At 35.3% G+C, this 15008-nt stretch overlaps 1 protein-coding gene across 1 annotated transcript in view; it reads left to right on the top strand.

Annotated features, from left to right (window-relative positions):
* Positions 1 to 14557, top strand: part of LOC134844966 (baculoviral IAP repeat-containing protein 6-like) — a 116384-nt gene extending 101827 nt beyond the window's left edge. The window contains exons 56-62 of the mRNA XM_063861794.1: positions 1543 to 1688; positions 1970 to 2165; positions 6673 to 6865; positions 9145 to 9222; positions 9450 to 9686; positions 10572 to 10770; positions 13735 to 14557. Of these exons, the coding sequence (XP_063717864.1) occupies positions 1543 to 1688; positions 1970 to 2165; positions 6673 to 6865; positions 9145 to 9222; positions 9450 to 9686; positions 10572 to 10770; positions 13735 to 14126 (1441 nt within the window). The 3' untranslated portion in view covers positions 14127 to 14557. The remainder of the gene's footprint in view (positions 1 to 1542; positions 1689 to 1969; positions 2166 to 6672; positions 6866 to 9144; positions 9223 to 9449; positions 9687 to 10571; positions 10771 to 13734) is intronic.
* Positions 14558 to 15008: the final 451 nt, after the last annotated feature.

Genomic DNA, 15008 nt, shown 5'->3' with positions numbered 1-15008 from the left:
GTCAGTTTAACGGTTTGATTTACATTTTTTCGTGAAATGGCCTTTTCAATTAGAGGATACTCAATATGCGTCTCTTGCATGGTAAACCGCCTGGTGGCCTTTTCAGAATTTGCTTTGCGTCGATTTTGCAAGCAAGAATTTTATCTTTTGATTCTTAAGACTTTGATATCCATTTCACGTTAAAGTTTCAATCGATGTTAGAAATATGGCTTTGAGAGTTGGACGTATGAGTCATCTTCAAGTGGTTAGAAATAATTTTTTTGTATAGCAAAGCTACGTTAAAGGCATCTAGAGGGGCTAGGATGTTGGTTAATGTAATAATTCCTCATGATCTTGTTAGAAATGTTCCGAATCCAATTGTCTTCTCAACTGGAGATATCGCTTTTTTGCCATCTCTGCGAGTGCTTCTCAAAACTGTTCTAATTTTTCCTTGTCGCGTTGGCTTCTGTTTAGTTGTTCATGTCTGTCAAACGTGATGTTAGATTTTAATACGAAGGCCAGGTCCAGGTTCAGAGAATTTTCAGCGAATGGCCGTGTTCCTTTGTTTCCTTGAATCATTTGAAGGACGAGGTAAAACCCTTAAATTGGCATTGATCGGATTTTCTTATCGAGGCATTGATCTGATTTTCTTATCGAGGCATTGATCTGATTTCCTTATCGGCTTCTTCAATTCTCATCCCTCCGAATGCTTTCACTTCTATCTTGACTAGTATGTTCTCTTTATCGTCACACCATTTCATCCAGATTTCTCGCCGGTCTTGCTGTTCTCTCCTGGTTAATTTCGTTCTCCGGAGCTTTTTTTTGTCGGTGTCGCAGTTTTCTGGTTCGAAGGGTTTATCAAACTTTCGATAGTAATATTCTCTGTGGCTATCAAAGTCAGTTGGAAAATGTCACTCCAATCTTTTCATGGAATACTAATAAAATTGGATTACTAATAAGTTAACACTATTGGTTCATTTTAAATTCTTCAAATGAAACAAAGTAAGCTATTTGTGTCTTCAAATGAGGAAAACTCCGAAATTTTCCAACTTGGTATAGTTTTTGAAATTGCACAATTTGTTTTTATACCTTCCGATTCATTACCTGCAAAAAGTTCGATTGCTTTGTTTTAATCATTCAAATTTATGTTGAATTTGTGTTTTTGTCCATTTTTAAGCTCCCTCACGCCAGTTGCACAATTGTACAATGTCGCCTCTGTTAAAAATTGTTGACAGAAATTTGCATGGAATATTTTTAGTAACAATTAATTTTTCCACGCTGACACGTTATATTGCTTTTATGAACGTCAAAAGTCATTTTAAATAGCCTTTTGTAAAATCAATTCCACAAAATTTACGAGGGGCTGGCAAAGAGCCTTGAATTAAGAAGTGTTGTCTTCCTGAGAGTTTGAATGGAAAAATTTGTTCTATTTATAGTCATGACTGGCATGATTTTCAAGGTTTGTATATTGAATGTTTTTAAGTAAATGACCAAGTGCATAAAAGGTAGTTCAGAATATCCTTTACGCAGCTGAAATTTTCAAAATCCAGTCTATTGTTCTAGGCAGAACCAGGTGAGCGATTTGGAACCAGGACCCAGCGGCAGTGGAGGTGTGGATCCAAATTCAAATGCAGCAGTCCAGCAAGACGGGACTATTGTCAAGACACCTCGGGAGATATACTGTGATGCCATGAAGCCCTTGCAGTTCCGTAAGTTGTGACACATTTAGTCCCTTGACAGTCCCGTCCCATTTTAATTTCAACAGATTTCGTCCCATTTCAAAGCGTACACAGATTTTGTCCCACAGATTTGAATATGGGACGAAATCTGTAGTAGGACGAAATCGTTCAAATAGCGCTTAAATAACTCCTTCATCAAAAGAGTTAGTACATGGATTGCATTTTACTATAAATCACAAAACTTGGATAGAACTGAACCATGCGTGTTTCCATCTCTCGATTAATTGAGCATATTTGCCATTTGCGTTTAGTGAGCTTCATGTTAGTGAAGGAGGGCGGAGGTGCGGGGGGCAAAAACATCTCATTCGCAGTTCCTTTCCACTTCGTCACAGAGGCCAAAATGGCCAGTGACTCACTCAACACGAAGAGAGCCAAGAGACTGGCACAGGAGTCAGTATCTCTATCTTCTGCTCTTCCACTCGATTACAGCTCCTCAGTTTTCATCAGGTGAGTCAAATTAGGTAATATAAAAAGAAAGGCACGGTGCTCCAAAAGAGTCGGACTGTTACTCGGAGGGCCGTGTTGGAACTAATATTTTAATCTTTCAAATCAATCTTTTAAGATTCACGAATGGAGTGAATACTCTTATATAGGATAGGTCTTGAATACTGTTTTATAAAATTTCTTAACTTGTGCACGCTAAAATTTAATTGAACGCGGTTTGAATTTTTGATTTCCTTTTAAGATCAGCTCATTTCATTTATTTACACAAGCAACGCTTGTGTTATAGTATGAACTATCTTTTTTTTCAACATAAGTAGCAAATATTGTTGCGATAAAATTTGTTCATTTTTAAAGTGTTCATTTTGATCAATAACCAGCTATTAAGTACAACCAATGCTAAGGATTTTAACACAGACTTTTATTTTTCCGACTTTCGTAACAAAAGTAACGGAATATTTGTGTTATTTAACACAGACTTTTATTTTTCCGACTTTCGTAACGAAAGTAACGGAATATTTTTCAGACAAATTTCGACTTTTTAACTGGCCATTTTTGACAGAATTTTTTTATATAATTCAAAAAGTATTGTTAACCTGAGCTTGAATTTGGAAAGATGTTTCACCTGTGATCATTTTTCGATAAAATATGAGGGTTTAAAAATTGCCAATTTGAGACAATTAACGCGCGATATATTTCGCGGTATTACGCGTAAGCGGAGATTTAATCCGTCATAGAAATTTTTCCAAATTGGTTGAAGGAAGCTTATTTGCCATAATTGATTTGTTACTAGGAGCGAAATGTATCACTTTGTACTGAATATGGTTTGTGGGGGGATGATTTTCTCAAAAATTCTCAAATAAAAAAATTGTCATTTTATTTTTGTTGCATTCAATTTTTTCATGTTATTACTACTCCATAGACTGCTCTATAAATTGAGGCATGTTAGTTGGTAAATATCTTTGTTTTCAAATTGACTGGTAAAGCTAATGCGCCATAATTGGCGAGCGTCTATTAAGAAATTTTGTAGATTCAAAGTTTTACTCAATCAGTTTTTCCCAGTAGCGTCATCGGTCATGTTTTTCCTTGTATATGAGAAGTGCAACTTCGTCTCTGTGTAAAATGAAGACAAACTCCACTGCTGGACAGTGTAAAGGTCACGACGAAAAACATGATAACTGCTAGTTTCGAAGGTGGATTTCCCAGGCGAATAGAAATTTTACTTGTTGATCCAGTATTTCATAAAGTTTTTCAAAAAAGATGAGTTTTTCTGTTTCCTTGCGTTCATGACTCTTTTCCATCTGTCTGTTGGCTATGCTTACACTAGCCAGTTTGCGAGCGTTAATGTATTAGTACGAACCTTCTTTTTCTAATCGAACGCGCAAATAAAAGTGTTCTTTAAACCTGTTCACTTATATGGTGGCGCTTTTGCTTTAATTACAATCGAAGCATTAGAAATTTTCTAGCATCGATTCTCTGCTTTATTTGTGGCTAGAGTTTGTGATGTTTTGATCGTGTTTAGTGCGTGAGACTCGTAATCTTTAAGTCGCAGACCGAATTCGAGACAGCCGAATTTGTACTTATTCGAGGCTTAATTATACTTTTTCTTATTAAGAGTAATGAACGTAGCTTATATAGGTCTTGGTGATTTTGCTGAAGAAAAAGGTCCTAAAATGCTCTGATAATTATTAACTTTTTGATAATATATGAGCTTTTTGAGTGCAATTGAAATTCATCTGCAGAAAGTTAAGTAAATAGCACTCTCCAAATACGAACGTGGAAATAACATGAAAGAACGTGAACAGTTTCTAGTTTCGAAAGTGGAGTTTAATTTTTAGGTTTCCAGCGGAATAAAAACTTCATCTATTGATCCAGGTTTCTCAATTTGTGATTGGCTCTTTTTTAATGTTATAAAAAAAGCGCCGATGCCGATCATAAATTGATCTAGAAATATAAAGAAATTAAAGAAGGGCTTCTATTTTTTCTTTGCAAAGTTGAGGTTTTTCAACAAAATCAGTGTTTTGTTTTCCGTTCGTTACTCTTTCAGTTGGCTATGTTTGCACTTTATAGAGCTGATTTTTGTCGTGTTATCGCTAATGTTTAAGCAAAGCGCAGCTTCGCCTCTGCGCTTAAATTATCAATGAACATAAGGAACACACTTGAAACCTTTGCTTATACCAAAAGTATTGCAACCGGGTACTTGACTTTTTTCCACAAATATCTCCGTTCCGGGAATGGTCATTTTAGTAATTGAGCATTTCTAAGTTCCCTATAATTTACCACATAAATCTTACATGTAGTTCTAAATAAGGGCTCGTTATGGATTTTTGATTGGTCCGTGCAAGTAATGTGATTTTTCGACAATTTCGGATCATTTTCAGTTTTTTGGATGTCGGCCTTAATTATGTCGACTTAATAACGTAATGTTTTTTCTTGGTTTTAGTTTAAAAAAAAATTAGCTCAAAATAGACTCAAATTTGACAGCTTATGTTCATAGGCTTGAAAGACACTTGTCCGACTGTTTAAAAAACCAAAAAACTGTATAATTTTTATTTTTTTTTGTAGGCTTAGTTGCCGCTGCACCAAATTTGTTGCCTAAATTTAAGGCATTTTTACTCAAGTATTTTTTGGAAGTTTTTAAGAGTAATGAACGTAGTGAGTACTTCTATATAGGTCTTGGTTTTTTTTTATGTTTTTTTTTTCATGACAAATTCTTAATAATTGTTCAAGCTTAATTTTGATTTTTCGCGGTTTGACTTTTGATTAATTTTTCAGATCAGTTCATTTCGTTTGTATACTGGAAGGCAAGGTACACTACTGAATAGCAAAAGTGTAAAAGTCACGAAAACGTAATCAATTTCTAATTTCGAAAAGGGAATTTAATTTGCAGATGTTCCAGCGAAATAAAGATTATTCTTTATTGATCCACTTTTCTCAAAATTCTCAGCGAATCAAAATTTAACCCATTTGTCTGTTTTTCTCAAAATGGGGCAATTTCATGAAACAAAAACAATTCATATTTTGTTCGTGAATTTCAAAAAGCTTTGCCTTTATTTTTTAAGTATTTTTTTGTGTTGCGTTGCGTTCATTACTTTTTATCAACTGTCATCAGTTGGCTAGGTTTTTCTTCACAAATTCAAGTAATGACCTGTGCATTTGGTACATTGTCGATACCCATGCTTGAGGCGACAAATCCCAGAAGTCCGATTCCAGTCGGGAACGTTTTTTTTGGAAACTTTTATTTTGAGTTTTCATACTTTCTTGTCGCTTTAGGTTTTGAAGCAAGGTTTTGTTTCTCTTTAGCCTTTTAAAAGCATTTTGTAGCATTTTAATGGTGCAGACAAGTCTTAACATTTGTTCACGTTCTTATCCGAATTTTTAATCACAGTTGATGATTTTTAATCACAATGACCTCAGTTGATGCTTTTCTTAATCCATCATTTAAACCGAAAAAAGCTATTTGTTTCATAAAGCAGTGTAATGAAAAAAAATCAGAAGTATTCCAACTCGCGTTTATTTTGCGTAATTTTTGAAATGCATAGTTAATTCAAAATATGACTTAACACTTTCCAATTTATTACATGATTTTCTCTGACTTAATGCTTAGTCTTGTCATCAAGTGTCAGTGAAACTTTTTAGGTCGTGCGGTTTTTGCTCTGTTTTTTTTTGTAAAAGTTTTGAAAATTGTAAAAGCTCAAAGTATTATTTTTTGCTGTTTGACTTTTGGTTTATTGGTTGGCTTCAAATTCATTGGCCGCCCGGAAGGCACATTATGCTCTTCAAATCATTAATGCAAATAGTGTGGCGCCCAGGGGAATAAATACTTTACCTATTGGTCCACTTTTCTCAAACTGGGTTATTCTAGCTAATTATTCTGAACCCACTAATAAATGCTGAAGAGGTTCGAGTTGATAGTGTTTCTTTGAAACCATGAAAACCAGAAAAAAAACTGGACGCGCGAAGTTTTTGCTGGTTATCGTGGATTCATTGACACTTTTCCAACTGTCTTTTGACTATGTTTGACGTATGTTCATTTTTTGCCGATATTTGTTTCTTGGAGATATTGATATAATGAGCCTAAAACTAAAAAAGATATTTCACCTGTGATCGATTTTTGTGTGGCTTAAAATTCATGGTGGGTTTAAAATTGCCAATTTGATTGAGGTGAGATTTTTATCAGTCTTCGTTTAAAAAATAGCGTAGGCTCGTAAATCATTGCAATTTTGATTGAGGAAAGCTATTTGGACTTATTAATGCGTTTCGAGACGAGAAATTTAGCTTTTAGTATAAGCATAACTAAAGAAATCTGAGAAATTGATTGGCGGCAACTATTCACAGTCGATGCAGTTCGATGGCTAATTGGAGTATATTCACACTTGATGTAGACCTTTCTAACTTTTGTTCGATCTTATCGAATTTAACAAACACAATTAGATTTTGATAACCGATCATATAGTTTGGAAATAATTTTATGGTAATTAATTGGTTGGTAAGTTCTCTTCTTCCTCTGTAGGTATGACGAGGACAGACTGGACATAATGAAAGTGCTGATGACTGGGCCAGCAGACACTCCCTACTCCAACGGCTGCTTCCTCTTCGACATTTTCTTCCCCCCGGAGTACCCCCACACTCCCCTGCTGTGTAACTTCACCACCACAGGAAATGGAACAGTCCGTTTCAACCCAAATCTGTACAATGACGGAAAGGTCTGTGTCTCTATATTGAGGAGCGGCGGGCAGTTAGCTAAGGTTTCCGCCTCAAATTCGAAAAGTCAGTGGTTCGAGGCCCACCGGGAACTGTATTCGTTGTTTACACTAAAGAGCTTAGGGAGCGTAGTGTAATAGTACTACTGGTCTTTTTTCCAACCTAAGTCGCAATTATTGGTGACCCTTTTGAGTCACCTTTACGGCTTTTTGATAGCATGTGCTTTGACATTCGATTTGTAATAAGTTAACTCAGTTGATGCATTTTTCATTCATCAAATGAACCGAAGAAAGGTTTTTTTTTCAAAACACTTCAATAATTAAAACTATTTCCAACTCGACATATTTCGAAATTTTTTCAAATGCATTATTTATACATAATTTGGTTTTCTGCTTTCGAATTTAATACATGCTTAGTTAGTGTGAACGCCCAGTTTGTTATATTCTGAATTATTACATGCAAAATTGTGTCTATTTGTTTTGGGTTACCACTTTTGCTGCATCGCATTGGCAGTTGATTAGCATATTTAGTTTATTAGCATCAAATTGGCAGTTTATTAGCACCTGCTTTTTTGGCAAGTATTCGCAAATTATCAGGGCTCGTAGCGGAGGGGCGAGGACGGGACTATAAATCTCCTGGTCGTAGGATCGGTTCCGCCATAGCAAAAGTTTTAACGGAAATTTGCATTTGTAATAATTTCTTCGCGCTGACATATTGGCTAGTTAATAGCGTGTGTTTGAGAGTCTATGAACGTAGTTCAGGCTCTTATATAGGTCCGGGTGCTTTTTGCGTGGTTGGACTTTGATTTTTTCCCTTTGCTTAGTTCATTTCCATTGTTAAAAGGAATGCAAATTCCATTATCGAACAGCAAAAACGTAAAGGTCACGAAAAACGTAATCGACTAGTTTCGAAATAATTTCCTGATTTTCTAGTGCAATAAAAATTTTAACTATTGATCTAATTTTACCAATTGGGTTATTTTTATAAATAGTTCTAGAAATTCAAAGAGCTCTAAGGCCATCTATTTTTTTCTTCGAAATTTGAAAGTTGAGATTTCAAAAAATGAACTCACTATTTTTTTGTCTATTCGTGTTCATTTTCCTTTCTTCGATTGTCTGATGGCTATGTTTCAAATTTAAAACGTGTTTTATATAATTGAAATTTGTTTTGTAAATCTTAAAACTCTGATTTTTTTAAGTTAGTTAGTTTCTTTTGTTTACACTTGCGGAGCAAAATGTATTAGAACGAACTTTCTTTTTTTTCCTATCTAAGTCGCAAATGTTAGGGCCGCTTTAGGGACACCTTTACAGCTTTTTGATAGCATGTGCTTCGTCATTTGATTAGTAAACAAATAACACAGATAGCGCATTTTTAATTCATCAAATGAACCGAAAAAAGTTATTTGTTTCAAAAAGCAGTACAATGATAAAAAATATCGATATTAGAAGTTTTCTAACACAAAGTATCTCGCAATTTTTTTGAAATACATAGTTTATACATAACTTGTCTTTATGCTTTCCAGTTTATTACATGCAAAATTGTGTCTTTTTGTATTTGGTGCTACTTTTGCTGCATAGAATTGGCAATTTATTAGCAATATATTAGCAGCTGCGTTATTGGTGGCTAGTTTTTGGGCATTTAAAGCATCCGCGGCTGAGTGTTTAGTGCGTGAGAACTAAATTTGCTAGGTCGTCGATTCGAATCCGACACGTAGCCGAGTTTTTGCTAATTCGAGGCGAGGCATATTTCTGCCTTTTCTTATCTCACTTGATAGAGCTGGCTTTTAGTCGTGTTCTCGCAAGTGTATGCGAAGCGCAGCTTCGCCTCTGTGTAAAAGGAAGGCAAGCTAAATCACGAAAAGCGTGAACGACATCTAACTAGATCACAAAAACCGTGAAGGACATCTAATTTCGAAAATGGTGTTTAGTTTTCACATTTCCTAGTGAAATGAAAAAATCAGTTAATTTCATCAAAAAATGTTGTTCATAAATTTTTCCAAAAATTCAAAGAGCTGCGAAGACATCTGTTTTTTCTCTGAAATTCGAAAATTGAGATTTTTTCATAATAAACAAGTCACTATTTTTTTACTGTTTCTTTGAGTTCATCAATCTTCTCCAGTTGTCAGTTCACTATGTTTTACTTAGAAAAAAGTTTTGAAAAATCAATCGTTTTTTGTTTTCTTGATCACTGACGCTTCATCTGGTTGTTGGTTGTTTGACAATTGAATATCCTATCAGGCTAAGATATATGCCTCAGTTAGAGGTGAAAATTGATGTTGCAGGTGTGTCTGAGTATCCTGAATACGTGGCACGGCCGACCAGAGGAGAAGTGGAATGCGCAGACATCTAACTTGTTACAGGTGAATTTATTGTCAGTTTTTTAAGTTTTTTTTTTAACTAGAAAGTGTTCGTTCTCTGTGAAACTATTTCCAAGGAAGGTTGCCAGTTATATTTCAAAATTATGATAATAATAGTTTACAAATAGAGCACAGTAATCATAAATCGAAGTAATTTATTATGAATGTACAATTTTTGTAGCGCTGTTCGAATGTTGCCACTGTTTAAATAATCTTTTATGTTCTTTTAGGTTCTGGTCTCGATCCAGAGTCTGATTTTGGTGAGTGAGCCATACTTCAATGAGCCAGGCTACGAGAGGTCGAGGAACACGCCTGCTGGGCAGGAGAACAGCGACGAGTACAGTGCCAATATCAAACAGGCCACAGTTAAGTGGGCCATGCTGAACCAGCTGAGGAACCCACCGGCATGCTTCAAAGAAGTCATACACACTCACTTCTACCTGAAACGAAAAGAAATTCTAAAACAGGTTCGCGCAACAATAATCATGAATATGCGTATATTATTACGTATGAATAAATGAATCGTATATGAATATTCGAGTATGAATAAATTTTATTTTGAAGTTTATCCATGTCTATTCAGTACTAATTTTGTCTCATACTTTTCAGGGCAGTAAAATTAGTCGAAACTAACCTTGCTGATACCTGAATATCAGCACTTGATTGCAATTGGTTGCTTGGAAGAACTAATTTAGGTTCTTTTCCACCCCCACCCCCCTACCCCCGCACATTCGAATATCAAGTATTAAAAACTATTTTAACGTTGTCATAATGCAAGTTTGCATAGTGAACAAAACAACAATTTTGAACAGATTTGGTCTTCATACTTTACATCGTAATATCACGCATTTAGCAGTTATTACACGTAAAACGACTATGAAAATGGAAAATTTGAAATGTAAGGGGGGGGGGGGCAAAAGAGCCTTAAGTTTTTATCAGGCTGCCTTCTTTTTTCTTACCTAACTCGCAAATAAAAGTCTTCATTAACATTGTTCACTTATTTGGTGGCACTTTTGCTATAATCACAATCTGTAGCATTGGAAATTTCGTTGCATGTTTTCTGCCTTATTTGTGGCTAGTTTTTGTGATTTGTTAAGCGTCCGTGGCTGTTAGTGCGTGAGACTCATTATCTCTAGGCCGCAGTAGGTCGTAGATCGAATCTGAGACGTAGCCGAATTTTTACTAATTCGAGGCTTATGTCGACTTTTCATTATTGCACTTTATAGAGCTGCTTTTTGCAGTGTTCTGGCTTTTGTTTGCAAAGCGAAACTTCTCCTCTGTGTTGAGATATTTTGAGATGCACGTTGCGATATTTTAATTAAAGTGAAAAATAGGAGTTGGCGATTGCTTAGGTGCAAGATTGGCTCGCAAACATGGAAGCACTTGACATCCACAAGAGATATGCGAAGAAAGTTTCCAGTCACGTGCAGTCTCTGCGCAAGAGTTTGAACGAACTGCGTCTAGAGCTGAACAAACTCAAGGCTCCCGAGGGGCTTGCTGATGTAAGCGAGGATACTTCATCTACTCCATCGACCTCTGCTGTCCACACAGGTTAGAATACCTCAGATCAAACTTGCGTTCGTAAATTGACCTTTCACGAGAATTTAAATATCACAATCTCTTAAAATGTTTTGCATTTAAGTGACATGAAAGAAGTGAGGTTTCTTATTTCAGTCCTGTTATTTTTTCAGAAGTTTTGTATTTGGCTTACGCTCACAAGAGATTTTTTGTGGTTTGACCGTCGATTTCTGTTTAAGTTAAGTTCACTATTTTGTTGAAAGGAAGGCAAACTCAACTATCGAACTGCGAAAGCGTGGATATTAATTTTAAGATTTCCCGGCTGTTGGTCGAGTTTTCAAATTGCGTTAGTTTCATCAAAATTCTTGAAATTCAAAAGAGCTGTACAGTCATATATTTTTCTTTAATTTTGCAAGATGAAGATTTTCGAAGTATTCTTTGTTTCCTTGCGTTCATTGATTATTTTGCAACTCCCTGTTGGCTATGTTTCTTGTTGGAAATGAGTTCAAATTAATCGTCCAAAAGGAAGTTAAGTAATTCCCTCCGATAATGAAAGTGCAAATGGTGCAAAATAACGTAAATAACTTTGTTTCAAAAATTGACATTAGCTATAGAATTCCCAGCCGAAAAAAGGTCTTGTTGACCCTATTATCTCAGTGTTTAATGAAAAAAAGGTAATCATAAAAGATGCTTGAATTTGAAAAAATTTGACGTGATATATTTGCAGTTTGATTGTAGTCTCAAGTGTCGTTGATTAACTCCTGTAGTTTGTAAGTTTATTAACCCTTACTGGGATATTTTTCTTTGTTTTTCGGTGTATTTTTCTTTGTTTGTCTTTATGATTTTTGCTCGTGTTTTGTCGGTGTAGTGTTTTTTTTTGCATCAGTTTAAGGGTAAAAATTGATTATTATTGTTTTAAATGTTAGATAATTTTGGTCGGTTGTAGTATAAAATTACAAACTCAAACTATCTAATCCCTCATTTTTTATCACAACTTTTCCTTTGGGATTTTTCTGTTTGATATAAACAGGTGTTATGAAAAAATTATTGGGGTCGGGTTTATGATTGTTTTTGTGACGATTTTTAATAATTTTACCAATTTTCAAATAAAAAGTAGGCCCACTCCCTTGTGTGGTTGCATTACCCATTAGTCTTTCTTTTTTTACCTTTCACAGCTGTGGGGGGAATATTGAGTTTTCGATTTCAATCGAAAATACAGGTTGTGGGAAGCTGCTCTGCATAAGCGGCTATGCCCATTTTTTTTTTTCACAAAAAGTTATGACCCTCGTAAAAGACAAAGTTGCGTTTTTTTACCTTTTTTCAAACTTTTTTGATTTTTTCAAGCACTACCTTCTCAAGTCTTAGATATATTGGGTTCAAAAGGGAAAGCAAGTCGTGAGAAGCTCCCCAAAATTAGCGGTCCTCAAAAAAATCAAGGGTTTTTTCAAAAGGGGAAAAAGAAGGGGTTAAGAGAAGTTCCCCAGAATAAACGGCGGTATCCAAATTTTTTAACTAAAAAAATTTGTTTCAATTTTTTGCCCGTTTTTTTTCAAAAAAAACTTTTACCCTTCTCAAAAGCTACCCACAAAAATCTGAGATTTTGTGTTCAATGGATAAAGCAGTTTGTGGGAAGCAAATTAGCGGTTACTCCCAAATTTTTTTCTACACAAAACGTTTTGGCCCTCGGAAAAATCAAATATTAGATTTTTTAAACCTTTTTCTGAAACTTTTGGAATTTTTTTGAAATCTACTGTCCCAAGTCTAAGATTTAAGAGTCAATCGAAAGAAAAGGTTGAGAAGATGCCATGAATAATTGGCGACTTCCTGATTTTTTTTAAATTAAAAGAAAAATGGCCCTCAGAAAAGTCAATGTTTTAATTTCTTGTGCGTTTTTTGAATCCATTCGGCTCTTCTCGAAAACTACTCAGCCAAATCTGATCTCAAAGTTGTAATCGAGGCAGCAGATCGTAGGAATTATCTTTGCATAAGCGGATACGCCTTAAAATTTTCACGAAAAATGTTATAATTTCGGAATTTTCTAATTTCTAAAAATTTCACTCTAATTTTTTTTACAGAAAGTATAGTTTTAGGTAGAGACCATCATTTTGAAATTATCTATTTAATCCGCAGCAAAACAACAAAATAAAAAATAGCAAACAAGTAGCTCTAGCTTTCCGGATCAATGGGCGCCAAACCACGTGTTGTTGGCTTGGTGAACCCTCGGAAACTTTTAAAAGCTTGTTTAATGCTAGTGGTTCTGTTTCTCGTCTGTGTTTCTGAAACGGATTTTTTCGTTAATTCAAATAATACTTGTTGATATCTTTTTTTTCCTACTGAGTTATTTACACAAGCAAAGCTTGTGTTATAGTATGAACTCACTTTTTTACCAACCTAAGTCGCAAATGTTGTTGGGACGCCAATATTGTTGCGACAAAATGTGTTCATTTTGATCAATAACCAGCTACTAAGTAAAGCCAATGCTAAGGATATTAACACAGACTATTATATTACAAAAGGCACTTAAGCTTCAAGGTATCATGGATCTGTAGCGTAGAGGTAGGGAAGCAACAAAATAAGAGGGTTCGAACCTGGGCAGGGTCGGATGTTATAATGAACTTTTTCGTATATTAGCTAAAATGCGTCCGCTCTATAAATTGAGGCATATTATTTGGATTTTTTTTTTCAGATTGACTGCTAATGCGTCATAATTGGCTTGTGTCGTTTAGCAATTATGTAGACTTATAATTGGTTCGCGTCTTTTGAGAAATTTTGTGAACTCAAAGTTATACTGATTCACTTTTTCCCCGTAGCGTTATCGATAATATTTTAGCTTGTGTTTCATCTCGTTTTCTATTTGAAAGCTCGCAATGCTACGCTTTCATTGTATCGCAAGGGATGCGAGCTCTGCTTCGCCTGTGTCAAAAATCATTTCTGTATTTATGTAGTCACAGTGAATTGATTGTGTTGGCGCAAGTATTAGCTCAGCCTCTGTTTTAGGCGAGAGCATTTCAATCATGGATAACAAAAATAATCAGGAGACTTCCAGCAGCCGATCACAGAGTCCCTCGAGCAAAGCGGCCCACGAACTCCTCAACTCAGTTCTGAATTCAGTTTTCATGAGTCCCGCGATGCAACCGGGTGGCTCCGCCGGCGGAGTCAGCTCAAATTTGCATCATCCATCGCAAAATATAATGTCATTGGGCACTTCGGAAACTTATTCGACCGATGATTTGTTCTTGTCTGAAAACGATCTGTTTGGTAATCAGGAGAGCGGAGATTTGAGTGTTCTGCTGGAAGAAACCGAACCACCTTTGACCACCAGCAATTCTACCCACGAAAATGTGCCAATGGATCACTCATCTATGGATGAACATGAATTGAACGAGTAGTGATTGAACATGATTCGAATTAGTTATAACGAAATCTTGTGACAAATGAAAAGGTGGTCTTGGCTTTTAATTGAATAGAAAAAGAAGCAGATGAATGAAAGTAAACCTAAATCCAATTTATCTGCCGCAATCACAATCGAACTTTTTTGTTCTATTATCAAAACAATTTATATGCACTTTACTCGTTGGTTTTATGTTATGGCAATGAATTTGTTAAAATTAATGAGATCCACAAGTGTTTTATTTTGTAACTCTCTCAAACCCATAATTGTTAATTGTGGCTATTTCCCTTGAAATGTACTCCAATGAAAAGTCTGAGACCTAATTGATATTCCAATTTCTTGGGAAAAGCTTAACTTACTATGTAAATGTTGATGACTACCAAATTACTACATTGACTAACTTCGATTTAATTTAAATTATCCAGCTTTTTTTAAACCGTTAGTGAGAATTTCAATTTATCCTATTTTCTCGTCTAATAAAATTGAAACCTTTTTGGTACACAAGCAAGCGTAGTGTGATGCTACAATGCCACTTACTTTCCGACTTAAGTTGCAAATTGTAATGGTACTTTTGATCGCACCATTATTTTCACAATAGTGGTGGAAAGACAGACTACTCCCCTGTGCACCCTTATTTCGCCAGTCTCTTTTTACCGCACCCGACGGATTTTTTGTTAGCTTTTTGTATTTTTTCTTTCTCTCAAAAATTACTCTACTAATTTAAAAATAAAACTTCAATTATGAGAACCTGTTCTGGGTATCTCCCTTGCATACGCTGCTTTGCCCCTGATTTTGTAGAAAAAGAGTTATGGCTTTAGAAGATGTCCAAACTTCAAGAAGATGTCCAAAGGTGTCTAAAACTACACTGCCAAAGCTGAGC

This window comes from Symsagittifera roscoffensis, chromosome 4, assembly GCF_963678635.1.
Source record: "Symsagittifera roscoffensis chromosome 4, txSymRosc1.1, whole genome shotgun sequence".
NCBI classification, from domain to species: Eukaryota; Metazoa; Xenacoelomorpha; order Acoela; family Convolutidae; genus Symsagittifera; species Symsagittifera roscoffensis.
This window is presented reverse-complemented; position numbering and strand designations above follow the sequence as displayed.